The sequence below is a fragment of the Platalea leucorodia genome (assembly GCF_965183815.1).
Source record: "Platalea leucorodia genome assembly, chromosome: 4".
In the NCBI taxonomy this organism is placed as follows: domain Eukaryota; kingdom Metazoa; phylum Chordata; class Aves; order Pelecaniformes; family Threskiornithidae; genus Platalea; species Platalea leucorodia.
In genome coordinates, this window is record NC_138826.1 from 37,704,496 (window position 1) to 37,732,272 (window position 27,777).

Sequence of the window (27,777 nt, forward strand, 5' to 3'; positions counted from 1 at the left end):
CCACAGGGATGTCTCTGGCCATGGCCCCGTGCTCCCATGGCGTGCAGGGTACGCACCAATGCTGAAGATGTTGGCCACCTCCTCGGAGTCGTTGGAGTGCTGCTTGATGTAGCGGATGCCCAAGATGTGGTACAGGACCAGGCTGTTATTGCCCACATCGGCGTCCACTGCGACCACTTTGATCAGCTCTGATCCCACCTTGGCATCGGTGGCAACCCCTTTGAGAGAGAGACGGGACAGGGACCTGGGGCCAGGCTGGCTCTCACTGCCCCTTCATCTGGCTGGATTTTCTCCGGAGAGTCTCTGGCTCCTGGTGCCCCCCCAGCCCCCGGCACCCCTTACCTGCCGTGTACTCTGACTTGGTGAACTGGGGGGACTGGTCGTTGATGTCATCCAGGAAGATCCGCACCTCCTGAAGGGTCAGGTCCCCACTGAGGTCCCAGGGCTGGGCTCTGCCTGCCCGCTGGCTCCGGGGAGGGGACCAGTTCCTCTGGCTGGATGCTTTCACAATGATGGAGTAGTACGGCTCCTTCTCCCGGTCCAGGTCTCGCAAGACCTGCAGCTTGCCCTCTCGGCTCAGCTGGAAGTTGCTCTCCTGGTTCCCAGCTGGGTGCAGAAAGGGGTCCTCAGTTAGATCCCTTCGGGCTCAATATTTCTGAAATGCCACCTCATCCATTGACCAGGGCAGAAAGGCAGTGATGGGAGCGATGGAAACCCTTGGCAAGGGGTGTGCAGGGGGAGGCAGAGCTGCTGATCCCCTCCCTGCTCAGCACCCACCTGCTATGAAGTAGTAGACAATGGCATTGGAGCCCTCATCCGCGTCCACCGCCCCAGTGACGTTCCCCACCACGGTGCCTGGCCGTGAGTGCTCGGGGACAGAGAGCACCTGGTACTGGGGACTGTCCTTCTGCCAGAGACCCCGAGAAAAGGGAGGGTTATGAGCATTGAGTTGTCTTTAAATAAAAGGAAACAAATCCCATCATGATCCCCACCATGGTGACGCCCAGTGGTTCATGCTCCATCACATGTGCTCTCCGGCATTCCCATCCCTGCATCCCCTGTGTCCCATCCCCTCCATCCCGGCCTCTTACGGGTGGCCTGAGGAAGACGGGCTCATTGTCATCAATGTCATCGAGTGCGACCTGGAGGGGCTGCATGGTCTCGTAGGCTGGCTGGCCCTGGTCGCAGGCCACGATGATCAGCTGGGGAGAGAGGCAAAAGGACCGTCCTGGGCAAAGCCATGCGGGCCAGGAGACATCACTCAGGCAGGTACAGAGAGGACAGCTGGGCGGCGGAGGATTTTGGGGGGATTTAACAGGGAATTGGGAGTTGGCCCACCAGGATGCAACTCCCTGACAGCACTTGTTAACCACCCAGTTCCTGCTAAGGTGTGACATCTTCACAACTGCAGCAGCTGACCCAATCCCCACCACATCACTTGCATCCCGCCAGCCCCGCGCCAGACCCTCAGCCTTGAGGAACGTCCTGGCCACCCCGCGGGCGCACTGCCGCCTGGCTCACGTTGTACACCGCCTGCTTCTCCCGGTCCAGCCGCATGGCCGTCTGGATCAGCCCGCTGACCGAGTCGATGCTGAAATACTCCCAGTCTTTGTTCCCCGCCCCAGTTTTCAGCAGGTTGTAGAGCACCGCTCCGTTGAGGCCCTCGTCTTTGTCTGTGGCGTAGACCTCGTAGACGTTGGACCGCAGGGGGATCTCCTGCTTGCACACGTGCATCCCCTCAGCCCCGGCATTGCACGCGAGCCCCCTGCTCCCCCTGGCCCTCCAAACCCCCTTGTATTGGGGTCAGCAGCCTCCCACTGCCCAAAACCCAACTCGGGGCTGGCGACATGAAGCCATGGTTCCCTTCGGCAGGGTGGCTGCTCCATGCATGTGCCGGGGACTGGCTGAGTCAAGCCCAGCTTCCCAGAAAGGAGAAACATCTTAAATGTCAGCATTTCCACCCTTGTTTATAAACAGGCTCGGCACATAGTGACCGGCTGTTTCCTTATTTTGTGTGCTGCCTTGGTTTCTGTTCCCCAAAGCTGCCCCAGCATACCCACTTGCATGTATGGAGAGGGGCTGTTGCTGATCTTCCAGCCCTATGACCCAAACCTTCTAGCCACGTGTTAAATCAAAGTCTTGTTCCATCCCCAGTGGAGATGGAGATTGGATTTTGCCACTGGTAGGCAGGAGTGCTCCTAGGCATGGTCTCGGCATGATATTACCCCTGCTTCCTCTCAGGGGATTTACCTCCTTGATGTGCAGGATGGTGCCATTGGGTGGGCGGACGAAGATGGGGCGGTTGTCATTGATGTCAATGACGTCGACATGGAGCATGGTTGTCCCCCAGAGAGGGGGATGCCCCTTGTCTGTGGCCACCACGGTCAGGTTGAACCTCTCATAGGATTGCAAGCGCCGCCGGGACATGATGAGCCCAGAGTCTTTACTGATCTTGAAAGCCTCTGGGGGCAGAAAAACCACATCTCTGGCTCAGGAAGCTTCGCACCAGACAAGTTACAATTAGAAACCAGTATACCAGCTGAAGCACAGCCCTCACTGGTGGGAGATCAAGGGGTGATGGAGCAGAGCCGGCTGCCTGAGGCCAGGGGTGTGCATGGTCTCGGGGTTTTCAGAGCATCCTTGCCCGCTGCTGCATCCCTGCCACTGGGCAGTGCCAAGGGCCCTGCTCCCAGGCCAGCCCTGGCTGCATTTCACTCCTGCCCAGGCTGACACAGGGCAGTGGTCAGAGGAGCCCATGGGTCTCAGGAAAATGAACGTTCTGCCATTCCCCTCTACATTTATGCTGGCTTTTGTCTCGTTCCCATCACTCCTCGGTGTGCAGAGATATACTGGATTTCAGGCACTATCACTATCCACCCACAACCTCCTAGCCCTTCTCAGCTTTCCTCTAAAGTGTGCAGTGAGTTTGCTCCAAGACACCCTTGTGTACATAGAAAATCCAGCTGGGGTGGGGGAGACAGAGGATAAGCCAAGACTGGGCTGCAGGATGAAGGCAGGCAAAGCTGTAACATGCCCTGCCATGAGGAACTGGGAACTGTGGAGCAATACTGAAAGCTCCACACTTTCAGTATTGCTCCTGGGAGTGCGTGCATAACCTTGCTCCAAACCAGCTGCAGGACACGGGATGTAGGCTTGGCCCCTATGTCTCCTCTAATTGCTCCTCATCATAACCCTCCTCGCCCTCCACCACCAGCACCTACCCGCTCCAGGGCCCTCGATGCTGTAGGTCACCACACCATTATCCCCTTCGTCCAGGTCGATGGCGGTCATGGTGATCACCGACGTCCCCGCCGGCTCATTCTCATAGACGCTGGTGCTGAACTGGCTCTTGCTGAACTGGGGCCTGAAGTCGTTGATGTCCAGGACTGTGATCAGCACCTTCAACAAAGCACAGCCAGCTGGGTGACGTGAGGCTGGAGACGGCTGGGCAGCCTCCCGGGGCCGTACCCCTGCCATGACCCGTGGCTCTGCTGCCGGAGCACGGTGCCCTTCCTGCTATTCGTTTAGCTCCACTAGCTGAATTCCTGCCTCCAACAATGGGGGCTGCTGCAGCCAGGGCACCCATTCACGTCGGAGCACTTGCAGACAATAGCGTCACCCTCCTCTGCCCCTCCTGCTGACACACCGTCCCCGCGGCACAAAGCCCCCTGCACCATCCACCCCACAGCACCTGGGATCATCTGCTCTTCCTTCTGCCTAATTCCTCCCCAGAGCCACCAGCAAGCATGCCGGGGAGGAAAGCCTGAGGTTTGACACCTCCTTGCTAGGGACCACCACATGAGGGGTGGTGGGGGGAGGAGAGCCCTACCTGCACGGAGTTCTCCCGACGGTTACTAGAGACATCCCCAGGGTTATCCCTGGCCACAGCTGTCAGTGTGTAGTGATCCTTCTTCTCCCGGTCCAGGGCTGACAGGATGTAGATGTCACCCTGCAGCACACAGAGACCTTCAGGTGGATCTCGTCTGGCAGAGCTGGTACTCAAGAAGGGGCAGAAGGTGAGGTGCGGGAGCAAGGCACAAGGTGGGACCATCTCAGCCTCCCCTCCCTTTTCCCACTCTGTTCCAGCCTTGGTTGGCTCCTTACCGTGTTGGGATTTATCCCAAACTTGCCCTCTCCATCCCCCAGGCTGTACTGGATGAGAGCAAAATGCCCCGAATCTGCATCCGTGGCCTTGACCCTCAGGATGACCGTACCCAATGGCACATCCTCAAAGACAGCTTTCTGCAAGCAAAGGGAGGAGGCAGGACCTGCATCACTTGCTATTTTAGCAGGCAGTAACCAAGGGTGCAGGGTGGCACCCAGGGGTGGGCACAGAACAAGATGTTCACACAGAGTACATTGGTGGATTGGCCATCTTCTTCAGATGGTTCAAGCACAGAGGGAAGAGAAAGTGGCCCTGGAGAACCCCTATCTCTGTGCCCGTCCTTTCTGGGCAGGCACTGCTCAGCACCACACGGATTTGGATGGAGGAGCCCAGCTCACCTGGTAGGATGGCTGGCTGAAAATGGGATTGTTGTCATTGATGTCCACTATCTGGAGGTACACAGGGACCTCAGCGGACCTGCGAGGAGAGCCGTTGTCGGAAGCTCGGATGGTGAAGTTCAGCCACTGCACCTCCTCGTAGTCCACCGTCCTGTTGGCCACAACCTTCCCTAGAGGATGGCAGACCCTGAAATGAGAAACTTGCCCCAGGCCACTGACCTGCCCCAGACTCCCACCTCCCCAGGCCACCAACCTGCCGACTGGTCTTCAAGGCAGGCGTAGCCTTCCGGGGAGAGGTTCAGCAGCTCGTAGGTGATCTGCCCATTGGCACCTTTGTCTGGGTCCACTGCTGAGATGGAGATGAGTGTGGTGCCCTGTGTGGCTCCCTCCAGGATCCTCTCAGTGAAATAGGTGACCCCAAAGGGGCGGAAGCGGGGTGTATTGTCATTGACATCCAAGACATTGACTGTCAGCTTGGCTGTGGCCATGGTGGAGACCACAGGGGAAGAGAAGAGGAAGAGGACAAGTGAGAAGGAGAAGGGAAGGAAGGATGGGAGAAAGGAGGGTTCTAAAGATAGAAGTATGAAATTCCAGGAAAGCCAAATAAATGGAGCTGGTTCATCAAGAAAAATGGCAATATTCAGCAAAGCTGCTATGTCCTGAGCTGGCTGTGGGACAGTCTCACCTACTTCAGACCTACTACTGATATGTGTGTGCCTTCTCATACATGGGCCTGGATTTACCAGGAGCAGGGTGGCAAGATGTCATGGGGATGGTAATGAAGAAACGGGTGTCTCGTATGGTACAGTTATGGGCACATGGTCCTCTCCATCCACAGCCTTGGGATGTCTGGGCCATTTGCTAAAGGAGGGCTCAGAGGAGAACCCAAATGTGCTGGGAGCTGGTCCAGGACTGCTCCTGTTCGAAATGTTGCTGCTCAGGATGGAGAGGGAGGTGGGAGAGCTGCTGTCTACCCAGAAGCTGTACTGATGCCTGGGAAAGGCTGTGCCAGCCCCCGGCAGTGGCCAGCCCTGGCTGCGCACTGCCTGGCAGGAGCCCACACTTACCATTGGGCACGCTGACCGAGCGGTCGATGACTTCGCTGGCATTGTCGTGGACAGAGATGGTGACCTCGTAGGTGGCAACCAGTTCCCGGTTGAGGGGGGTTTTGATCTTCACAGCTCCTGGGAACCCCAAAAAATGGGGGTCACAGGCTGTGCCTGCACCCCCACCATCTAGGACCCTCGTCAGACCAGTCTGCACCAGCCAACTGCTGTACTCTCCACTGCACTTGCTCTCCTGCCTCTCCGCAAAGGCTAAACGGGGAAACCACTCAACATTTACAGGTGAAGACGACTTCTCTCCTCCTGCCTGCCGTCTCCTGCCTTCCTGCCTGCTCCGCTCTGCCCAGCTAACGAACTGGGTCTCATGCTGCCTCAGCTGGGGTAACGGTTTGGGTTGTGTAGATGAGAGGGGTTTGGGAGCAACTGCTGCTGCTCCTCTGCGCAACCCCATCCACCTTAGCTCAGCATCCTGGCGTCTTTAAGAGTCTTGTCCCGCATTCTTTCCAACAAGGGTGCTTTTCTTTTCCGGATCAGCTCTGTGCTTCCAAAACAGACACGGGGAGTTCCTGGCCTTTCTTCCCTGCTGCCCACGACTTACTTACCCCAAAGTCACCTCCCCGCTCCCCCCAGCGAGGGTGCCCGTGTCCAGTCTGCCAAGGCTGAGCAGCCCCCTGCCCACAGTGGGGCTGCCTGCGATGGTGATGGGTGAGATGGAGGGAGGTGACGCATGGCGCGGAGAGAGAAATGAGCACAGACACAGAGACAAACCTGGTGGGCTGAGAGCCCGAAAGGAAAGAGAAGGGTTAGTTAAGTCAGTTGGACGTGGAAGGGAGGACAGGGCAGGTTGAGACGGGGCAGCCGGAGGAAGAGAGCGGGGAGGCAGGAGGGGAGCATCATCTCCCCGTGCCTCAGACACCTACCTCCAGGCAGAGAAGAAGAAGAAGCAGAAGCAAGGAGAGGGTTCTGCGCTGCCCGCGCCGCCCTTCCCGCTCTCCTACCTGTCCTAAAATCCACCGCGAATGCTCCTTGCTGGTCAGGCACCAGCGCGTCTGTGTCATCACGAGCCACAATCTCCAGCAGGTAGTACTCCAGGCGAGGGTGGAGGTCCCGGTCGATGGCAGTCACCTCAGCCACCACAGTGCCAGGGGCAGCCGACTCAGGGACACTGACTGTCTGGATGGGGTTGATGAACTCGGGCCGGCAGTCGTTGACGTCGTCAATGAAGAGGCTGATGGTGGCAGTGCCCGAGAGCGCTGGCGTGCCCTGGTCCACAGCCACCACCGTCAGCCAGTAGGCATCCCGCTCCTCCCGGTCAATGCTGATGTTGGCCACACGGATCACCCCCGTGATGGCATCAATCAGGAACCTGTCCTGGCCACCGCCCTCGATCCGGTAATCCAGCTGCTGGTTGAGGCCGCTGTCGGCATCTGTGGCTGTCACCTGGAGGACAGAGAAGCCTGGAAAGGGGGGACACAGCCCTCTCAAGCAAGGGCTGGAGGGCAGCAGCAACAAGCCCCCAGTCCCAAGGCAAATATCATCAAACAACGTGGACAACCCCAATTCCCAGTTTCTCCCTTCAACCCCATCCTGGACAGCCCTAATACTGGGAGCTGGATCTTCACAGTCCCAAGCGGACACCCAGGTCTCCCCATCGCCCCCATCCAGTATCGGCCCTCTCCTGACCTGGGGGGCTGTTTTCCCGCAGCCATGCCATGACAGATGCTGGCTGGAAGATGGGGCGGTTGTCATTGTCATCCAGAACGGTCACTGCCAGGCTGGCAGTGCTGTTCAGCCCCCCTATGTCATGAGCCACCAGCGTGAACTCCAGGTAAGGGTCCGGCAAAGCCTCTCGGTCTATCACATCACCAGGCTTCACCGAAACGACACCTGGAGGAGGGGAAAAGCCTGGTGACAGACACCATGGTTGCCTGGTGGCTCCAGGCTGGGGATGGGGACCTGCTAAGCCACCCCACCTGTCCTGTTGTCGATAACGAAGAGGTCCAGGGATGCCTTCAGGAGCTGGTAGGTCACCACAGCATTGCTGCCCTGGTCACCATCCAGAGCTAGGATGGGGCCATTGAGTACCATGACCGGAGTCCCTGGATGGGATGACAAGGGTTAGGGAGGGTGGCAGCCCCCTGCAGAGTCCCCTCGTCCCCCTCCCACCCTGGTGACGCATGAGGGACAGCAATGAATGGATGGAGGAGGTGACAGAGTGGGGCCTCGTGGAGCACGAAGCAGCAGGGGGGGGCGCTGCTGCAGCCTTGCAGACCGACTCGCGAGGCCCAGGCGAGGTGGAGGGACGTCCAGCTAAAAACAAACAGACACATCTGTCAGATGGGTGGCAAGAGCACCCAGCCACTGAGGGCATCACCTGGAGGCACCCAAACCCTTTGCCTGGGATGTCCCTCAACAGTGGGACACGGATGTACCTGAGGTCTTGGAGCAGGGAGTGATTTAAATGGCAGGAAGACAACCAAAAAAAGAATATTTCTAGCCCTTTGGCTGGGAAATGTCTACCTGGACAGGCTGGATTGTTTTATCTCTAACCCCTGGAGAAAGGCAGCTCCAGGTGTTGGTGATGGAGAGGTGGCACCCTGTCCCCATCCCCTGCAGGGACGTCAGGCAGGTTGGAGTCCTCGAGGCAAGGGCTGCCCCCAGGGCTCGGCTCAGACCATGGACACGTCTTGCTGTCTGCAGCTGAGCAATTCCCAAACAGGGCTGATTTCTCTCAGGGTTTTGCCTGACCTGTGCCAGGAAGGGTTTCCACCAGCAGCATGGAACAAAGCCATGGTGTCCTTGAGGCTGACATCCCCAGGTGGTCGGCAGGAGCCCCTCATACTCAGCATCCCCGTCCCACTGACCTGCAGCCTTTCCCTGCTCAGTGTCTTGCCTCCTCCACGACGGCCAGGAGACACCTCCCCTTGCCTGGCCCCAAAGGGATTCTGCAGGAGCCACCTAAGGGAGCGAAGAGAGACCTACCTGGGGGTGAGTTCTCCATCACCTCAGCCTGGTAGGAGCTCTGGGTGAAGAGGGGGCGGTTGTCATTCTCATCCGCTATGGAAATGACCAGCAGGTCAAAATCCTAAAGGAAAACGGGGACAAGAGGGCGATGACTGCAACGTCCTTTCCTTGAGCTCACCTCTCGCCTCTCCCACCTTCAGTTTGGTGCTGGTCAAAGCTGGAGCCCTGTGCAACCATGATGCTGTGCTCCCTGGACCACCCTGGAGGGTCTGCAGGGACCCTCACCCCGGCGCTGGACATCTCTTCCCAGCCTGCACCCCAAAGGATGATGTGTTAGACATCTTGGCAGGGCCAAAGGATGCTCCAGTGTCATTGTTGTTGTCCAGCTCTCCAGCCAGACTTTGTCCCACCTTCCGTGACTTCTACTGCTGTTAGCTGGAGTTAACATATGTTGGACTTGCTCTAAATCCTACTGGTCCTGTTCTCTGATGGGGAGGGGGTTGCAGCCCCATCCTTGTGACCCCCAGATGCTTTTGGGGTATGAGGCTGCTATTGGAAATACTGTGGGTAAATGCACCGCCTGGTTTTGGCCATGGCAGGAGCCCCTTCTCCCACCCGCCCTGCCACCTGTGCCACTGGAGGCCCTGGCTGTGTCCGTAATTACCCGCCTGGCATTGCGTATGTTCTCGGGGTTGTCCTTCACCGTGACAGTCAGCCTGTACTCTGCCACCTGCTCCCTGTCCAGTGGGCGGTTTACATAGATGATGCCGCTCTACCGAGAAAAAAGGGAGGAAATAGGTAAAAGAGATGTGAGGAGCGCTTCACCCAGGGCATCTCCTGCGAGGGCAAGGATGCCAGATGGCACCCATGGGTGCCCAGGGAAGGCAGGGCTCTGGGGCCAAGGGTGCCCACCCTCCGCATCCCGGCATCCCACCCCCCCAGGGGCATACGGTGCTGTTGATGTAGAAGGCGTTCTCTGTGTTGCCCGATGTTATGTCGAAGGTCAGGAGGGCATTTGGTCCCTTGTCCGCATCCCGGGCGAGGATGCGGGTGACGAAGCTGGAGATGGGGGCATTCTCGCTGAGGGTGAGGTTCATTGGGAGGTTGAGGAGCACGGGGTCATTGTCGTTGATGTCCAGCACACGGACGCCCACCAGCATCTGCCAGGGAGACAAGAAGCAGTGCGGGCATGTGGCACCTATTTCCATCCCTCCCATCCTTTTTTTGCCCCCTGGGCAAGAGGTGGGCTTCCCCACTCAGCCCACTACGGTCTGGAGGAGGAAAGTCCCAGGGACAAGAGGAATGAGGAGAGGAGGAGTGCGAAGGCAGAGGAGACCCTGAGGAAGGAGCTGGGGATGGGGGACGGCACCCCACAGCCCCTCACGCCGCCTGAGGGACTCACCGTGGAGCTGAGAGGGGGCACCCCCCGGTCCCGGGCGGCGATGGTGAGGTTGTAGAAGGGGATGTTCTCACGGTCCAGCTCAGCATCCTTCCGCACCCGCAGCTCCCCTTCCACCGGGGAGATCACAAACTCCCCTGTTGGAGACAGCGGCTCCCTGGCTTGTGCCGTGCTGCTGTGAACGGCCCGGCTCCCCAAGGGGATGGCTTGTTTCGGAGCCGGGTGACAGGCACCATGGTGGGCTTGGGGACAACAGCCCCAGTGCCCCATCATTGCAGATATGGGAGGACTGTGGGCCGCTGGGGTCTATCCCGGGGACCAATGCACCCCCAGGTACCAGCAGGAGCAGGGGACATGTGTTGAATGGCCAAATAAGAGGTGCTCACACTTCTTGGCTGGGCCTTTCTGAAAGTGCCAACAGCTCTCCAAGCACCTGCTCATGCCCCAAGATGGCCAGAGCAGGGTGAGCTACACGGCACGGGCCCTCCTGAGCTGAGGGGCTGCATCCCAGTTGTTCTGGAAGAGCTTTGCAGCAGGGTCAGCTTGGAGAGAGGACTGGGCTCTGTCTTCCAGATACCCTGGGCTAAGTCACCACCCTTTCAGAGGGATAGCCATACATCCCCATAGCTGGAGATGCCTGCGGCTCCTCTGCCCCTGCTCTGGGCTGCTGGTGGGGGCTAGAGCTACAGCTTCACCACGGGGTGCAGAGCAGCTCAGTCCCCAAATGCTCTGCAAACCCCGTGGGGGTGAGGGGATGGGGCTGTGTGCTTGCAGCTCTTGGTTTCTCTTTCTGCAGTCTGTTTTTTACCTTTTTTACTTTTTTGCCTTTATTGTTTAGCAGATTTCCCCCCTCCCTTGCACAAGCCCTGGCCACCTCCTTGGCCGGCCACGAACAGGTTAAGTTTCCTGTTGCTCAAAACAGGATTTCCTGGTGTCGAAAGGCTGAATTCGCAGAAGCGCCTGGCTGGGAGGATGGCTTTTCTGAAATGCTTCCGCCGGCGCTCCTGCTTTGGCTCCTGCAAGCCGAGTTCCTCCATGGGGCAGCCAGAAGGAGAGGTGATGCCCCCATGTCCCTGCTTACCAAGAGGGTCCCCGGCGATGATGCTGTACTCCACTTGCCCGCTGGGTCCTGAGTCACCATCATGGGCCAGGAAGGTCCAGACGCGTGGGCCAGGCTGCCCTTCCGTGATGTCGAAGGGACCCTCGTATGGCTGAGGGAAGGTGGGACGGTTGTCATTGATGTCGTTGAGGTTCACCAGCACCTGCAGTCAGGGCGAGATGGTGGAGGGCAGTGCAAGGAGAGGTATGGAAGGAAAGACCCGCCTGCTGGCCGTGAGTGTGGGAAGCCATGGACAGGCAACATTGCAAAATACCTCCTGTATTTCTGGCTTTGCTGGGTTCACCAAACATCCAGCTCACAGTTCAGAGACTCAAACTCAGTTATTCCTGATCATGCCCATCCTACAGCAACACTATGAGACTCCAGCCACACGCAGGTGGGGCCCCTTTCAACCTCCGGGCCATGCACCATGATGGAGAAGTCAATGCAAAAGCCAAACGTTCTCCACATTCACATCTTGAAACCCAAGCTGAATAGACAATAATGACAGACATGGATTTGACCATCAAAGTCATGAGTTCAGAGAGGCCCAATCTGTGCAGTCAGCTGCACACTCACTCACCAAGGGCTTCGTTCCTAATGCTGAGTAAACTTTAAAAGATTTGCAGCTCGCATCCTTGTTCCAACACAAAACACCACCAATGCTGCTGGCATGTTTCTCCTCTTAGCATCCCTTCCTACGACACACTTAGCTGTCCAGAAATCAATCCTACAGACCTCAAAAGGGGAAAGCATCAACAATTTTAGGACAAAAAGTAGACCACGGGGCTGCCCGTGAAGCCGGGGATCTAATGAACTCGAGTCTTGCTTTTTTAACTGAGTCACACTACATAGAAGACATTCATATAGCTCTATACTATACTATGTTGAAAAGAGGGTTAACGCCTTGCTAGGCTGCGGGGAACTTGCACAGAGGAGAAGCCCTGCTGGAGGAGGAGAGTCTCCAGTGGCTAATAAGAGGTTAAGCTTTGGTGGTGCAGGTGGTTACAAGAAAGATATGGAAAATGAGGAGCTTTCCAGCCTTCTGGGTTAAAGGACAGCAAAATCCATCAGATGGGCATTTGTTACTGGCTAAATCTAATCTTTACAGAAGAGTGTATCAGTCTCTGCTCTGTTCCTTAGCAGTGGAGAAAACCACTGGCACGCCTTATCAGGATGATGGATTTCCCATCACTTGGGATCTTAAATAATCACTAAACCTCCTCCTAAAAGCTATGTTTTCATACGGTGCTGGCACAAACTCCCTGGGCTGTGTAGGGAGGGTGTTTCCTATCCTTTCTAGCTTTGATACTTGTTGCTGAAGGGGTTTCCAAGTTCAGGTCTCTGCTTGGGCCAAGAGCAGGGAAAGCTCTGCCTTTGCCTGCAGCACGCCGACAGCTGCTGCCTTCCCTGCCAGCAGTTACACCCAAGGTCTCAGGGTTTCCGATGCAGTTTTCTGGGCCAGGAAGGCATCTCCAGCAGCATCAGATGAACACATCTGAAGGCTTCCTACCTGGCCCAGCATGGAGCACAGTGCTGCCAGGCTCACAGGGACAGATTTTATCCATGGAAATCTCCCACACTGGTGTCTCCCCTTCAGTTTCTCTTTTTTCTTCACATATAAAAACCTATCTCCTTTTGGAGGACTAGAAAACACTTGGCTTGATATCTGGGTGAGGCACAAAGGTCCACAATGGGGAGCCAAGGCAGAAGATCTAACCAACCCCTTCCACTTGCAGACCCTAAAATCATTCTGGGCATGGACAATGTCTGCCGTACAACCTGTCAAATTTTCGTTTCGGTCACAAAAAATAATCAGTGTATTCAATTCCTGCAAAACATTTGCTTTGGAGCTGCTAGTCTGCCTTCCCCACACTTTGACCAGTGCACTGAGTTCAGGTTACTGCAGTCCAGGAGAAATGGAAGAGCTATAGAGAGAAGCAACAAAAATGACTAGAGACTTTAAATAACCTCCATACAAGGAATGAAAAAGGAATTTAAAAAGCAGATAAATAATTTGAGAAGATAAAGACGAAGCAGAAATCAATGGTCTAGCAATGCTTTACTACCTACTGTCCCTTCAGGCAAGAAGAACCAGGCGGACCTCTAAAGACAGTATAATGCAACTTAAAAGCAATTCAGGGAATTTCTTCTGTTTATGTCTTTGCAGGACAAAATAATTGGGCTAATTAACCCACGAGCGTCCCTTGCCTACGTCCCTGTTTTGCAGCCCCCATGAGGGAGCGGGGTGACAGCAACTGGACAAACTGGCCGCAGCTGGGAAAAGTGACTGGTGACCACTGGGAAGAAGATGTGAAACTGCTCGCATGAGGGGGAACTCCTCGACCCCGAAGAGGCCACGGTGTCGCAACCCTGCCAGTAGCTCCCTACCGTGGCAGTTGACGTCAGCCGGCGCGAGATGATGGGGCACTGGTCGGTGGCAGTGACGATCAAGGTGTAGCGCCCATGGCTGATCTCGTAGTCCAGCTCCTTCACTGTCCGGATCTGCCCCTGCAAGGGGAGGGGAGGGCAGCCAGGAGTGAGGGGAGCGGGATGGGGGCATGGCTGGGAGGAGGCCGGCATCCTTACTCACCGTGGTGCTGTTGATGTGGAAGGTACCCAAGATGTTGCCTTCGGTGATGGCGTACACAACTGTGCCATTGGGTCCCTCATCCTGGTCCAGGGCCTGCATGGTGACGAGGGTGGCGTTGAGCGTGGCGGGACCTTCGTCGAGGGTCACCTCGTACAGCTGCTGCCGGAAAGCGGGAGCATTGTCGTTCTCATCCAGGACGGTGACATACACTGTGGTGGTGGCCTGTGGGACATGGAGATGTTGCACTAAGCACTGTGGAGGGATTGGCTCCGCAACCCCTGGAGCTGGCTGGGGAAGGCTGGACCCGTCAAGGTCAATGACCAGTGTGGGCTCAACCCTGCCAAGAGACACAAATGGGATGTGTCAAAATGAAATGAGCCATGGCTGCAGATGCATCTCCAGGTAATGTTTGGGTACAGAGATTAAATCACACTCTTGTTCCCAAGCAAAGAATGTCTGTGTGGGATCCCTTTCCTTTTCACCTGTTTTTTACCATCACTGGTAACACCGGGGAGCAGCCCATGGCAGAGGGAAAGCCAGAAGTTGAACCCCATAATGCCTCACTGCCTTTGGAGAAGGCCTGTGTGAGTTCTCACCTTGACATTGGGGACACCTTGGTTGTTACTACCGAGGGTGGCAACGTGGTCGGATGGAAAGCACCTGGAGGTGATGCTGCCATGGCTCAGGAGAAGAACAAAAATGAGCATCTCAGACACCCAGCCTCTCCTCCCTCAGGTACCATCATCTACCTGCTAACCCCAATTTCACCGCCAGTCAGGCTCAGCCTGTCCTGACCCTCTTCCAGCTATATCTGACCCTGCACAGGCACGTGGATGTCCTTACTGAAGAGTGTCTTCTGGTTGTGTCACCATGGGGGCACACCTGGGGATGGGGAGGTGACAAGAGTGTGCCACTCTGCCTACGGGCTCAGCTCAGAGATGGGGTCTTAGGACAGATAAGCCATTTTCTTGGAGTCTCTGGACTTTGTGTCTACACCTTCTCCCAGCGACAAATTTCTTCCCGCCAGAGAAGGGTTACATTTTTCACGAAAGCATCACAGACACGTTTGCTGTAAAAACCACAAAGCCACACAGTAATTAGCTACTCTTCTATTTCACTGCGTGCTCCAAATTCAGAGCAGGTTAGCAGGAAAGTTTCCTGTGGTTTACAAACCTCCACGTGTCTCTGGGCTCCACTTTCCAGGGAACAGGTGCCTGCCTGCACTTTTTGAAACGAGGTGGCTGGAGATTTCGTTGGTGCCTTCTGAATTTGAAGTGAGGCTCCAGGAGGAGTTACATGAGTCGGCCCATGGTGCTGCTTTGCTATTTTAGGGCAGAGTAAGGCCCTTTCCTCTTGCAAACAGGCTGCAGGAGGGGGACACTTTGCTCCCCTTTTTTTGGGGAGAGCTCCATTCCCTTCCCTGACCTGGCACTGCTTTGAGTTACCCTTCCCTGTACCTGCCTCCTGTTCATCCCAGGAGGGTTTCTGCCTCCTTAATCTTCACAAACACAGGAAAAACAATAATTACAAGCAAAGTGCACTTTAAGAAAGCAAGCTGGAGTTTGGCCACAGGGGATCAGATCCCACTGGGGAAGGGATGGGGACCTTGTGGCTGAGCACCCACAGTGCCCCTGGCACAGCGAGCATCCTCCTCAGCTACCTCCTGTGCACCCCAAAAACACACGCAGGGGGAGCAGCTTGCTCTAAGCTACCCCCTGCGATGCTGTAAGGGAAAAAAGCCAGCAAATGCACCCGCTGCTGCCCAGACGGGTGGGGACTGAAGTGTCACCCATCTGTGGGGTGTCCCGTGAGGGTGCTGCCGCTCCCCCCCATCTGCCCGCAGCTCCCTGCCGCATCTCACCTCCTGGGGGTGCTCGCAGTTCTCTCCATTGCTGCATGCAATATTTCAATGAAATTTCCTGTGTGTGCAAGTCCGGCTGTCGCTGCAGGGCTGCTCAGAACGTACGGGCGGCTCCGGAGAGGCGAGCTCTCCCTGGCCGCCCCAGCCGCGATGGAGGCGATGTCCCCCCAGCCTGGGCTGCTGCTGGCTGCGCTCTGCCTCCTCGCTTCCCACGGTAAGATCCAGGTTGCTTTCCTCTCCTCCTTGCCTGGAGAAACTCTCCTCGCTGAGGCACCGCGTTCGCCCAGCCAGGGCTGTGCCTCGGCATGAGGAATTTGGGGCATTTGGGGGGTTATTTACTTTCTCACCCTGTGATTTTGGAGTGGGGGGGATCAAGCCAGCGTTTCACGCGGTGCTGGTTGCGCTGGGGGAAAGGGGCCACAGGGGAGCTGCTGTTTTAAAACTCTGGGATTGGGTTTTTCTCCTTCCTCCTTTGCTTTGATCTACTGTGCATGGAAGGAAAGCAGCACCCCTGGTCCCTGCCAGCCGCCCGACAGGGATCCTGAGCTGGAAAAGCTGCCCTGCTCCTGCACCGCAGTTTGCCCAGGCACTGCGGAGGTCCCTGGCCGCGCAGCAGTGAAAGGAGCCTTTCATCAGCCCCGGGGGAGCAGAGAGAGGCAGTTTGTGCGAGCAGGGCTGGGATGCCCTCTATAAGGATGCTCCACTCTGCCGTAATTGCTGAGACGTGCCGGGCAGCTTCTCCGGGTGGGCAGCCGGCTGGGCCAGGACTGCCGCGTGTGGCCACCAAGTTTCCCTTCCCCTGAGCAAGGAGCGCTTCCCAGCTCTGGAAGGTCGCCGGCCGCTTGCCAGCACGGCAGGGGGATGCTCTGGGAGGGGGCTGCTTCATGCCTGACTGCACCAGCCCTGGCAGGCAATGTTTTCGTACCGGGGCCTTGGGGCCAGGCGGTGAAACGGGGCGGTGGCAATTAAAACCACAATTTGTCTGTGGATGAAGGGTCAGAGAATGAAGCTGGGAAGGACCGTGGTCCCTCCCTGCCCTGCGTGGGCGGAGGACAAGCATCCTATCAGGCTTGGCTTCTCCCTCTGTCCCGGGATGGCAAAATGACTGCCTCCAGGGTTTCTGCCAGCACATCTCCAGGAAGAAATGATGCCTCCCTGCAATGGGGCAGGGGGTCCCTTCTCCTCTCTCCTCTGGGACAGCAAGGCTGGTGTGGATTGAAGTGTGCTATGCTTCTCATCTGAGCCTCCTGACATCAGGGAGCGATTCACAGCATCTCCATGGGGCTTTAGATTATTTCATTTACACGTCTGGGGTGCTGGGACTGAACATTAGGCCTTCTGCAATGCAACAAGCTTGGACACCGATGTTCAACATGAGCCTGGTGCCAAAGGAACTGAGCTTTGTGCAACCGCATGCCTGCCGAAACTTTCTGAACCCTTGGCTAATTTTAGCAGGGCTTGATGGAGAAGTAGAGCCCTTGGAGACATCCAGCTCCTATGCAATCTGGTGACGCTGGCAGCTAGGTGGATGGGGAAGCAGCTCCTTTCCACTCATGGGATGGCAGCTGAGCTGGGCTTTCCAAAATTGCATCCCAAGTGCAAACCCGGTCTTGTGACCCTGTCCCTGAGCCAGGGACGTGCAGCTCCAGGCAGCTCTCCCCACAGCCTGGATGATGCGTACCCAGGGAGCAGCCCCGCCACTGAAGAGCGATTTGGCTCCTCAGGGTGCAGGAGACAAGGGCCATTAACATGGGCATCTCTGGCATCTTCAGTATGTTTTTTCTCTCCTTTTTCTTTCTGCTGTAAGTACTTCTGCCAAAGTATGGATGCCCCTGCACATCTCACCCAGTTGGTAACTCTGAAGTGTAATGACAACACAGTGACTATGGGGCTTGTGGCACTTTCATGTGAGGATGTTACAAAAGCTCCCAGAAGAGAAATTAAAACCAGGTTCCTCGCTCCAGGACTGAGAAGCCACTCTCTCTCTCCGGCAGTCCCTCCTCTGCAGCAGGCAAGCCCCTCCAAAGGCCACAGCCCTCCCACTCAGATTTCCCTGGAGTGGAAAGAGGTGACATGATGTGGAAATCACTTCCGTAAGTCACAGGAGTGTAAATCAAACACCTACTTGCCATGGGGGGGGACCAAAGTTAGCAGAAGCAACCAGGAGAGGCTTTTGCTCACCAACCCAGAATTCAACATGAAATCCCATTTTATTTAAGCTGTTTGTTGGCAAAGCAACACAGGTTCCTTGGCTTTAGCACTTTTTCACATTTCATTTTCTCTGAAAGGAGAGCTCCCAGATTTCATGTTAGGCAGTGGTGCCGGCACCAGGGATGCACCAGCGATGCACTGGGCTCTGTGCCACACTGTTGCAATGCTGAGAGTTGGCAGGGAGGAGCCCAAGCTACCGAGGTGCCAAAGAGGGGCACTTTTGGGACTCACTTGAGACCTCCTTGGTCTTTACCAGATGGTGACAAGATGACAGCTCTCATCTTGGACCTCGATGGGTCCAGGACTCCCCTGGCTTTCTTGGGTGGAGCTGCGTGGAGCGGGCATCTGGCTTTATTTTGGCATTTGCCAGCGGCACTGACTTCAAAGGGAATGGTCAGAGCAGGATGGGACAGAGCCAAGCCTGGAGTCTGGGCATGGAAGAAGCCCACAGCACCCAGGGAAGATTAAGATCCACAAGCTTTAGTGAAAAGACACCAACAGAAGAGGTTTCCTCCGGGCACCATCTGGCATCTAGCACAGCTTTAAAGTCTTGTTACATCTTGGGGAGGGAACAACAACCTCCCTGGCACTGCCATGGGGCATGCCGCACTTCGCCAGCTCTTCTCCCCAACTGTTTTCTCCTCTGCTCGATGGCTTTTGGAAACCTTCCCCTCCTCGGGAGAAAGAAGGGAAGCTGGTAATGCCGAAGGCTTCGCACACGTAGTAACCTCTGCCCCTCCCCATGGCTGGGCGCCGCTGCTGAAAGCGTGGGCTGTGTTGACTTTCCATCCAGACGGTTCCCATCAAGAGCCGGGGGTGGAGGCTGGATAGTTTAGTAAGGCACAGCTTTGCAAACTGTGTGGGGATGAGCGGGACGGCCCCGTTTTCTTTGAGGCGGGGGGGGGATGGAAAACAAAGTCTCCTGCAGATACTTTTGCAAGGTGTTGGAAGCGCAGCTTCCTCCAATAGAGCCCTGGCTTCCCTTCCCCTGGCTCCCGGGGGACCCCTGATGTGAATGGGGCACTTCCCGTTGCAGCAGGTATCAAGAAACACATCTGAGGTGCCTTTTGTGCTCACAACGCTGGCAAGGAGGTGGGGGACCCACTCCGCTATGTGCCAAAACCCAGCCAGTCCGGACAAGCATCCCGGCCCCAGCAGCATCTGAGGATGGGGAGCAGCTGGTGCTTGAAAACAAGCAGAAACGAGGCAGCGTTGAGCTCAGGCCATGCAAACCTCTGCCCCAGACCAGCCCCAGGGTTGTGCTGCACGTGCCGTGGGGAGGAGGCTGAGGCGCCTGTGGTTCGGCAAAGGTCACGCCATCCCCGGCTCTGCGGGACTCCTCGGCACTGGGTGCTGCAGACCGGGGTGGGTCTGGTGAGGCAGATCCCCTCCCCAAATCCCCTCTCCCTGCAAAGCACCCTCGATCAGGCTGCTGCATCCCGGGGGCTTCATGGCTGTTCTTACGGGGCTTAGAGAACACCGTTGTCCCAGAAGCCATAAATAACCAACGAGGGGTGGAAAGCACAGGGGACATTTTCACTTTCGGTCTCTCAAGCGGAGCCCTGTGTCGGGGTGGTGAGGGCGGTGACCCTGCACAGAGGAGGATGCTCTCCCGGCAGCCCGGCGATGGGGAGCCTTGCGCCTGGCTGGATGGCGTGCGGGCAGGCGCAGCGCACCCCGCCTGTGATTGACGCTCGCTCGATATAGCAAGTGAAAAACCTCAAAGTGAAACAGTGGCAGAGCTAATGGCACAACAGGATGTTACCAAAATAAAAGCACATTTTGTCCTCGTAGCATCTTCTCTGTTGCAAACCAGCCCCGGGAACATCCTTTTGTCAATGATTTAAAGAAAATGAACCCAGAATTTGCTTTTTCTTCAGCTTTTGAAGGTGATGTTTGCACTTCTGCAAACACAAAGCGGTAGTGGGGCCTGAGCACCAAAGACTTGCCTATATTTGCTCTTTTCTCTCCCCGCATGCACAGCTCCCCTTACCCACCAGTACCCTCCACTGGCGTGCTGGGATGGGACCAGTAATGCTGCCGTACGCTCCTCTGCTTCCCTCCGTCCCCCCTGACATGCTCCTGTGCCTCTGCCAGGCCTCCCACTACGTGTTTTGCAGCCAGCAGCAGTCAGGGATTTCTTTCTGAAAATTGTTTTCATTTTCAAGCAGCTCCTCACAGTCAGCATCAGTCAGTTCCCTCTTCTCCTCCCCAGGGGCTGAGAAGCAAGCAGGGTGGGACCCGCTCCCCGCCTGATCTCGGGGGGCACAAGCTCCTCCTGACTATTTTAATTATATTTTTTTCTCCTGTTTATTTGCAGCTGGCTCAGCAGCACTTGTATTTCCCCATTTGCAAGCCGTACCCTGCTGCCCCACCTTGCAGATGCCTGGTGCCCCATAAGCAGGCGTCTAGGGCAGAGCCCCACCTCCCTGCCCCAAGCCGCACTGCCCTGCCAGCTCTGGGCAAACTTCTGCCTCCCTGCTCCTATTAAAAGCTGATTCTCAGCTATATTTGAAGCATGCCTCTCCTCCAGGGCTTATTTCTAGGGTGAAGCTGTGCTCCCAGCCCTGCTGGGATGTTGCTACAGAGCAAGCAAAGGGCTCACACCATGCTTCCCATCTCCCTTCTCTTGGGAGACGGGGTGCTTGTTGGGGCAGGGATCCCCATTTTGCCATGAACTCAGGGCTGTAGGGTCTGACTCAGCTGCCATGCCTTCTCCCCAGCAGGAGGGCTGGCATCTTTCCTGATCACCACCCCGTACTCGCTCTGCGTCTGCCCTGAAGGCCAGAACGTCACCCTGACCTGCCGGATCAGCGGTGCCCTCGCCGACCGCCACGACCTCCTCTACAAAACCTGGTACTTCAGCAGCAATGGCGACCAGAGCTGCTCCGAGAGGAAGCACATCCGCAACGTCACCGAGAAGGAGCTGCACCATGACCTGGGCAGGCACCATGAGCCGCCGGGTAACGGCACCCAAAAATCCCCCCTCGGGGGGCAAGCCAGCCATCACGGGGTGGAGTTTGTCCCTGACCACCATGGTGCCTTTCACATTGTGGTGATGAACCTGACTCTGCAGGACAGCGGGAATTACTGCTGCTACGCCATGGAGGCCAGGCGGGAGCATGGCAAGACCCGCACCCTGCAGTTCGCTCACGGCTTTGTGGAGCTGCAAATCCAGCAAGGTGAGGGGGGCAAGAGGAGCCGCTGCTAGTCCCGCATCCATGCCGGGGTGCGCTGGGGCAAGGTGGCAGCTAAGGGCTGGTGGGGGATGCTGGGATGCAGCATCGGGGCTGGGGACACAGGGTGTGCTGATGCTGAAAGCCCAAGCCATGTTGCAAGAGTCAAAGAGCAGCAGATGTTGAAGGTTTGACTTAGGGCCAGAGAGCACTGGAACATTAAAAAAAAAAAAAGCGAAAAAATAAATCAAGAGGCTGGAAGGCAATAAAATCTGTGCTACATAGTTTCACTGATCTTCCTCAACCTCTTTCTGGAAGAGAGGAAAACAAACCTCAACATAAAAGGAGCTGGCTGGCAGGCAAGCCTGAGCGTAAGCAGTGCAGGCATTGCTCGGGATGCAGGGCTTGTAGATAACCTCGGGGCAGCAGCCCAGCAGGGAGAGCTGCCCAGGGAGGTGTGAGCTGGAGGGGGTGGCATCCCTTGCCCTTGATTTGCAGCATTAGGATAGATACTTTTTCTTTTAGACCTAAAAAACCAAGAGCCTGCATGGCCAGGGACGGGCCCTGCCGCTGCAAGGGAAAAGGGTCTTGCAGCAGGAATCTCAGTGTAAGCTTCCCTGGATTAAACTTTTGCTTTTGGTATGCTCTGGTCTGATTTTCTCAATACTGGTGAGCAAAAGCAAGAGCAGTTAGCAGGTGTGGGAGCTCTGTGGTACCTGAGCAAATCCCCTGAGATCTAACATGCTTTTCTCTTCTCCTCCGCAGGCAGAGGAGGGCTTCAGAACTGCACATTTCATACTGCCACCAGCAAAGGTAAAAGGAAAAACCCCCCTCTCTCCAAGGCACTGCTCACCACACTGGCCTGTGTATTCACTAGGGACGGCCACTTGCTATAAACACACCGGTGTCCAGATGTAACCTCATGGTCGGGTGTTGGGAGGGTGATTTCCAAGGCTGTCCCCATGGGGCGCATCTGACAGGCACGTCCTCAGGCTGAGGAGAGCCTCCTTTGGCCTGTGTTTCCATATCACCCAGATGTGACTATCCTGAAGCCCATGGAGATCATTCACCCTGTTGTTATAAAGCATCTGAGCCCCCCCAAAACACTATCAAGGATTTAGTGGCCGCTGCCATGAGCAGATGGGAAGGGACAGAAAGGTAGAGTTGCAGGAACCTCTTGCAACACGCCACTGCCGTCCCGAGCCCATGCCACCTCTCCCCGAGCAGAGATGCTCTTGCAGGGGAAACCCAAATCTTGCTTGAGTGCTCTGACAACATGAGGGTCCCCCAGTGCTGTGTCTAGACGCTGGAGGTGCTCACACTTCGCTATGCAGGTGGTTTCTCTGTGGGTCCCTCTGTCTACCCCTGTTTGCTGGCTCCTAAACGGGCAGATTTTACTAAAACTGGTTTGCAGCACGGTTGGGGCCAGCCCAGCCAGAGGAAACTGCACCATCCTCCCCATAAGTAGTGCTTTCTGTCTCAAACCCTCAGTCCCAAATGCTGGGACAGCCTGTCCTGCTGGGCAAAAAAGAAAAGGGGAAAAAATCCCCCCCAAACACACCAGAGCAAGAGGCTGCTTCCCCAGACAGATGCGCAGGAGAGGAGGGCTTGAGCTGAATCTGCCCTTGATTTAGGCAGCCCTCGACCTGCTGCAAGGCATCCCACATGGACCTTGATGGCCACAGATGTGCTGAAAGGCTGCCAGCCTTTCTGGGGAGCCTTTCTGTTGACTTTAAAGGGCTTTATCAGGGCCCCTGCTTCTCTCCTCAGAAGAAAGACCTTGGGGTGTCCTCCAGCAATGAAGGACTTTGGTCAAGGTCCTAAACTGATGCCTGGGAGCTTATCTCCACAACTCGCAATGCATCCCAGTGCGAATCCCACTAGAAGCAGACCACCTGTGTGTGCGGGTGCCACAGTCCATCAGGCATGGAGCAACGCCGGTGTTGGCCCATGCTTCTGCTATGGCTTGAGGAAACCAAGGAAATGCAAGGCGAACCCTCCCCGCTGCCCACTCCAGCTCTGTCCTCTTCTGTTGCAGATATCACGGCCGCTGCGCTGGCAACGGGTGCCTGTATTGTGGGCATCCTCTGCCTGCCCCTCATCTTGCTCCTCATTTACAAGCAGAGACAAGCGGTCAGCAACAGACGTACGTACCCTCCCCTCGCCACCCATCTCATCTCCCAGGCTGCATTAGTGTGGCTGTTATGGGATGGGACGTGTCCCGCTGGGGTCTGTGGGTTCGGCTGCCCCAAGTCCCACATGCACTGTGTTAAGATGGCCTGCAGACAGGTCCCTGCAGGTGCCTCCTTCAAAGCAGTCCTGGGAAGGGCTGGGCATGCCTGCAGGCTGCAGTGAGGAGTGTGGGGTAGGAGAGGGACCTGCGATGCACCCCGGGAGCGTGCTGGGGGCACTGAGACTGCAAAGATTCTGCCAGGCCCCCTCCCTGCTGAGCCCTTTCCTTCCCATCCGCTGTGAGAGCCGGCTCATTTACTCATCCCTTCCTCCACTGCACAGCTGAAAGAGCACCTTTGCCTCCTGAGTGAGTGAAAAAGCATTATTTGTGCTTTTGCTCCCCCCATCTTTAAAAAGACCCCTTACATTTCTATGGCAATAGGACTGCAGCAAGCCACCTCTCTCCCCACTACCCCAGCCCTAGAAAATCAGGCAGCGCCGAGGTGCAGCTGGCTGTTGGCTCCTGCCTGCACTTGGCTCCCAGTGATTTCAGTAATTAAGCAGAAAAGGGCACCACCTTAACCAGCAGAGCCATTTCATCAGGCCTTGGGCAAGCCGGAGGCCCTGCGGTTTCTCTCACCGAGCTTGGTGGGTGGCTGTGTGGCTCTGAGCAAACCCTTTGGAGAAGTGGTTTTTGCAGCAGCAGCTGGCACGATGCCAGCCACGAGAACAGGAACTGCACTTTCGGTATCTGTCCCTGGCCAAAAAGACTGTCCACGCGCCTTCATGCATCCATTTTGCTGTGGCTGGAGTGCATCTCCCTCTCTGTGCTGCAAAGCATCACCTAGATGCTATTTAACGCAAGAGGGAAGGCAAAACCCAGGGAGACTTGCGTCTGGGGTGTCTCCAGAGAAGCACAGGTTGTTACTGGCATTGGAAGAGAAAAGAAGCTGGATCAGCTTAGCTACAGGTTATTTCCACCAGGCGCTTTCCATCGGCATGGTCTGGGCCAAAACTCGTGCATCTCGGCTGGGGATGCTCACCATGCAGCCCATCCAGCACACCCGAGTAGCATGGGCTGTGGAATCTGCAAAGGGGATGAGGAAATAAATAACAGGGTGCTGCCCAGACAAATGCAGGGGCAACCAAACACCAGGGCGGCATCTTGCAGAGCCCCAGGAGGGTGTCCCAGGTGGGTGGTGGGTGCATCCGGGCACAAGCGGGGCCGGGCTGCAGCCCAGGCACCGCAGCTGCACCTCGCCTTGCCCCATGCCGGTGGAAGTGCCTCCTTCCCCATTCTTCAGAGCCTGCGGTTTCAATCTGGGAGGAGGCTGGGCTAGGGAGTAAACAAGGCAGGAGACCGTAGGTGGCGGGGATGCGGAAAGGGAGGTTTGGGAGCAAAGAACAGGCTGATGCTGAAGAAAGGAGAAAGGGAGGGAGGAATGCAAAGGAAGAGGAGGAACTGCATGTGGATAAGACACCAGAAAACAGTGCTGGCAGCGGGTCTGGGTTTGACGCTGGGCATCACGCTGCCAGCACGCACGCTAACTTTTTTGTCTTTGGCAGGTGCCCATGAGCTGGTCAGAATGGAAAGGTGAGGAAACCCATGTGCTTCCAGCTCCCCCTGACCTCCTCACACCCCCTCTGCCTGCATCCCAGACCCCACAAGGGTCTTGTCCTCTTGCCTTGAAGCCAGAGTGTATCCTCGCCAGGCAGAGCGAGGGGGATGCTGGCAGTACCTACGCCTGGGGTCCTGCCCCTTTCTGGGCAGCCGCTGTTTCTCTTCCCTCCCTCTGAGTGGGAAGTGCCTCCTTTCTTTTTGCCCATGCCAAGAGCATGCGTCTCCCCACACCCCAGGAGAGCTTGAAACCACAGTGCCTTTCGGCTACGCTCTCCCCCCTGCGCCAGGCTCCCCGCTTGCTCTCAGCCAAGGTGCCGCTGCCTGAACCTGCTTCCTGCCCTGCTTGTTGTTCCCAGCACTCAGCCAAAACCCTGGGGTTAAAAAAAGGCTCCTGAAATAAAAATGCAAATCCCCACCCCTCACACCCTCTCCTCTCTCACCCAGGAGCAGCACTGCCCAGGGCATCGAAAACCCTGTCTTTGAGGCGGTCCCCTCGGCAAGCGCAGAGCTGCGGCCTCGACCCCAGCTCTCCTACATGGCCAGCCGGCAGCCCTCCGAGTCCGGCCGGCACCTGCTCTCCGAGCCCAGCACCCCCCTGTCCCCCCCAGGCCCTGGGGACTGCTTCTTCCCGACGCTGGGTGAGTGACCGGTGATGCTGAGCCCCCATGGGGACCACTGCAGGAGGGATGGGAAGGAAAGAGGCAGCCAGGGGGGTGAATGGGAAAGGGGGGGGTTAAATATCAGCTGAAAACTTTGCATTATGTATGTGGGACATCAAGTCCCAGAGCTTTGAAGATGGGAAGGACCCAAGGCTGCTTCTTCCAGTGCAGTCAATGCAAGCAAAGTTCGGCTGCTTCCCAAAGCACGTCACCACAGCTGCAAGCTGGACTAATACCCCTGGTCTGTCCTTTTCCAGATCCTGTTCCCGACTCACCAAATTCCTTGAAAGCCTAAAGACCCCGGAGGAAACCACATCCCCCAGCCACAGCCGGGAGAGGCCAGGCAGCCACCGCACCATGCTCGCCCAGCCGAGACCCCCAGGGAGGACAGCACGGCCACGGGCAGCAAAGCCTTAAATAATGAAGCTGAGCACAGGAGCCCTGCCCTCATCTCTTGTCCTGGCTGTGCCCTGGAGCTGGAAGTGAACCTCTCTTGCCTGAATTTCGGTTTTTAACTACCTATTCCTATGGAGAAGAGCAAGGCTGCGTATTACTCACGTTTTACGGACTAGCTGAAAATTGGGGATGTGGAGAAGGAAGGACAACCCACACTTGCAAACATCCCCAAGGATTTAACTTATTGCCATGTGTTTAAGCTCTGCAACATCAACCTGTTTCTGCATCTTTGACTGAACATCCTCTCCAGGAGCGGATGGTAAAGTACTTTATCCACTGCGAGATGAAACAGGGTCACCAGCCAACCTTGTGCTACCTTTTTCTTTGCAAAACAGGAAGGGGAGAGGCTCGCTGCTGCTGATGGAGCCCTCCTTCCTCACCAGCCTTTTGAGACAGCCACAGACTTGCGAGGCTGCTGCTTTTTCAGCTGGACACACACTGGAAGGAGCCTTATTTCTGCTGCAGTTTTATCCTCGGCTTTGGATTAGGGGCATTTATCTTTCTGTTTGTTTCATTATCAGCACTGATTAAAAGAAAAAAAGGATGTTTATGGGTTTTGTTTGTTTTGTCTTTTTTAAATGCCTGTAAATTAGGAAGTTCATCTGGAGGGTGTTGGAGGATGTTCCTGTGACGTGGCCGAGAGCCCCTGCAGAGTGGCGGAGGGATGGGAACATGCAGCGGGCAGTGGGAAACGCTCTGGCTGGCTTTCCCCCATCCTCCTGGAGCCAACACAGCCAGAGCAGCCGTCCCTGGGGCCACTGCCTTCAGCCATGCCAGAGGACCCTGCGATGCCCCAGGGCACGCGGGTGCCCTCACAGCATCCTCTGTCTGAACACAGCATGCCGGCATCGCTTATCCAAAAGACGCTGTGGGTCAGGCTCCAGCATGACTCAGCCCGCAGCAAGGAGATAAAACCTTGTGGTAGACACTGTAACTCAAAGGGTGTGTTTTGTTTTTTTTCTTTTGCTTCTGTTTTTGTTGTAAAGTGGGGAAAAAATTGCCACTAGACAAATGTAAACATTAGTCATACCAAAACAGTATCAGACCTGAGCAATAGTCGTACCAGGCAGTGTGCCCGCGCAGAGCATCCCTGGCAGCATGCCGCATTTTCACACTACGTGGCTGAGGAAACAGTGTTTGCCTCTGCAATGGGCCGAGGACAACCTGGCCTACTGCAGGATTCGATTAATCCCGTGTTGGCTTCAGCAAGAACACCTTCAAGATGGTCTGGCCACAGGCAGAAGGATAAAGGAGAAGCCAGCACCAACGCCCCTGCCGCGGCCATAACTTCCTGAGCACGGGACTCGTGCTTTATTGCCACCCACGGCTCAGCCCCTTTCCCAGCTTTGCTGGCAAGCTTGCGCAGTGCCTCCGGTGCTTCCCTCTCCCTGTCCCAGTGACTGCAGCCGGAAAGGCACGTGGGGGATTTGCCTGCCCACGGGTCCTAACTGCTTTGAAACCCTCCCTGAGTCTCTCCGTTTGCTAAGGAATGCATTGTTTGATGACAGACTAAAGCTTTGTTGGAAACAAGTTTCTTTCTATGCTGCAGGAATCCCATTTTCCGGGATGCCCCCTGCCGCAGGCATGTGGGGTGGGCAGGCAGAGGTGAGCTGAGCGGCCACATTCTCTGCCAGAGGCACTGGTGCTGCACGTTGAGGCAGTGCGTGGCATCGGGGACTGTTTCCCACCTGGAAAGCTCACCAGAAGGAAAACGAAAGACGTTTAAGGGAAAGAGGCAATGGCTACCCAGCCTTCCACACATGCTGGAGCAGGAGCCCTGGCACACTGGATGCTGGCACCCCACCTTGGCCCCCACCACTGGTGGAGAAGATGGCAGGTTGCTTATGGTGAAGGTGAACCAGCAAGATGCTCATGCCCTCACGGACGTTGCCAGGTCCCACCAGCTCTTGGCTTGGAATGCACATCAAGCTGGTGCCTCGCTGCTGGCTGTTTTCCGCTGCATCAGCACTTGGGGCTTCGCTGATGGGAGAGCGAGGAG

At 56.4% G+C, this 27,777-nt stretch overlaps 2 protein-coding genes across 4 annotated transcripts in view; one reads left to right on the top strand and one right to left on the bottom strand.

Moving 5' to 3' along the window:
- CDH23 (cadherin related 23) overlaps positions 1-27,777 on the bottom strand; it is a gene marked incomplete at both ends in the record, with an annotated part of 203,247 nt that overhangs the window by 4,125 nt on the left and 171,345 nt on the right. For both annotated transcript variants that reach the window (XM_082310705.1, XM_082310706.1), the window contains 22 exons: positions 57-218; positions 343-606; positions 778-907; positions 1,092-1,202; positions 1,522-1,716; positions 2,251-2,462; positions 3,222-3,399; positions 3,830-3,949; positions 4,105-4,242; positions 4,504-4,673; positions 4,757-4,981; positions 5,571-5,687; positions 6,566-7,024; positions 7,251-7,454; positions 7,541-7,666; positions 8,550-8,652; positions 9,196-9,303; positions 9,482-9,691; positions 9,934-10,067; positions 11,012-11,192; positions 13,421-13,540; positions 13,623-13,844. In XM_082310705.1, the coding sequence (XP_082166831.1) occupies positions 57-218; positions 343-606; positions 778-907; positions 1,092-1,202; positions 1,522-1,716; positions 2,251-2,462; positions 3,222-3,399; positions 3,830-3,949; positions 4,105-4,242; positions 4,504-4,673; positions 4,757-4,981; positions 5,571-5,687; positions 6,566-7,024; positions 7,251-7,454; positions 7,541-7,666; positions 8,550-8,652; positions 9,196-9,303; positions 9,482-9,691; positions 9,934-10,067; positions 11,012-11,192; positions 13,421-13,540; positions 13,623-13,844 (3,889 nt within the window). The remainder of the gene's footprint in view (positions 1-56; positions 219-342; positions 607-777; positions 908-1,091; positions 1,203-1,521; positions 1,717-2,250; positions 2,463-3,221; positions 3,400-3,829; positions 3,950-4,104; positions 4,243-4,503; positions 4,674-4,756; positions 4,982-5,570; positions 5,688-6,565; positions 7,025-7,250; positions 7,455-7,540; positions 7,667-8,549; positions 8,653-9,195; positions 9,304-9,481; positions 9,692-9,933; positions 10,068-11,011; positions 11,193-13,420; positions 13,541-13,622; positions 13,845-27,777) is intronic.
- On the top strand, positions 15,532-26,296 carry VSIR (V-set immunoregulatory receptor; the record flags this gene model as incomplete). 2 transcript variants are annotated; one of them, XM_082310707.1, is made up of 7 exons in its annotated part: positions 15,532-15,697; positions 20,421-20,876; positions 21,636-21,683; positions 22,909-23,016; positions 24,609-24,636; positions 25,108-25,301; positions 25,580-26,296. In XM_082310707.1, the coding sequence occupies 7 exons, from the start codon at positions 15,532-15,534 to the stop codon at positions 25,615-25,617; spliced, it is 1,038 nt and encodes a 345-aa protein (XP_082166833.1). In that variant the 3' UTR covers positions 25,618-26,296. The 2 variants fall into 2 exon arrangements, with proteins under 2 accessions (XP_082166833.1, XP_082166834.1); XM_082310708.1 differs by having other exon boundaries at positions 15,562-15,697; positions 20,418-20,876.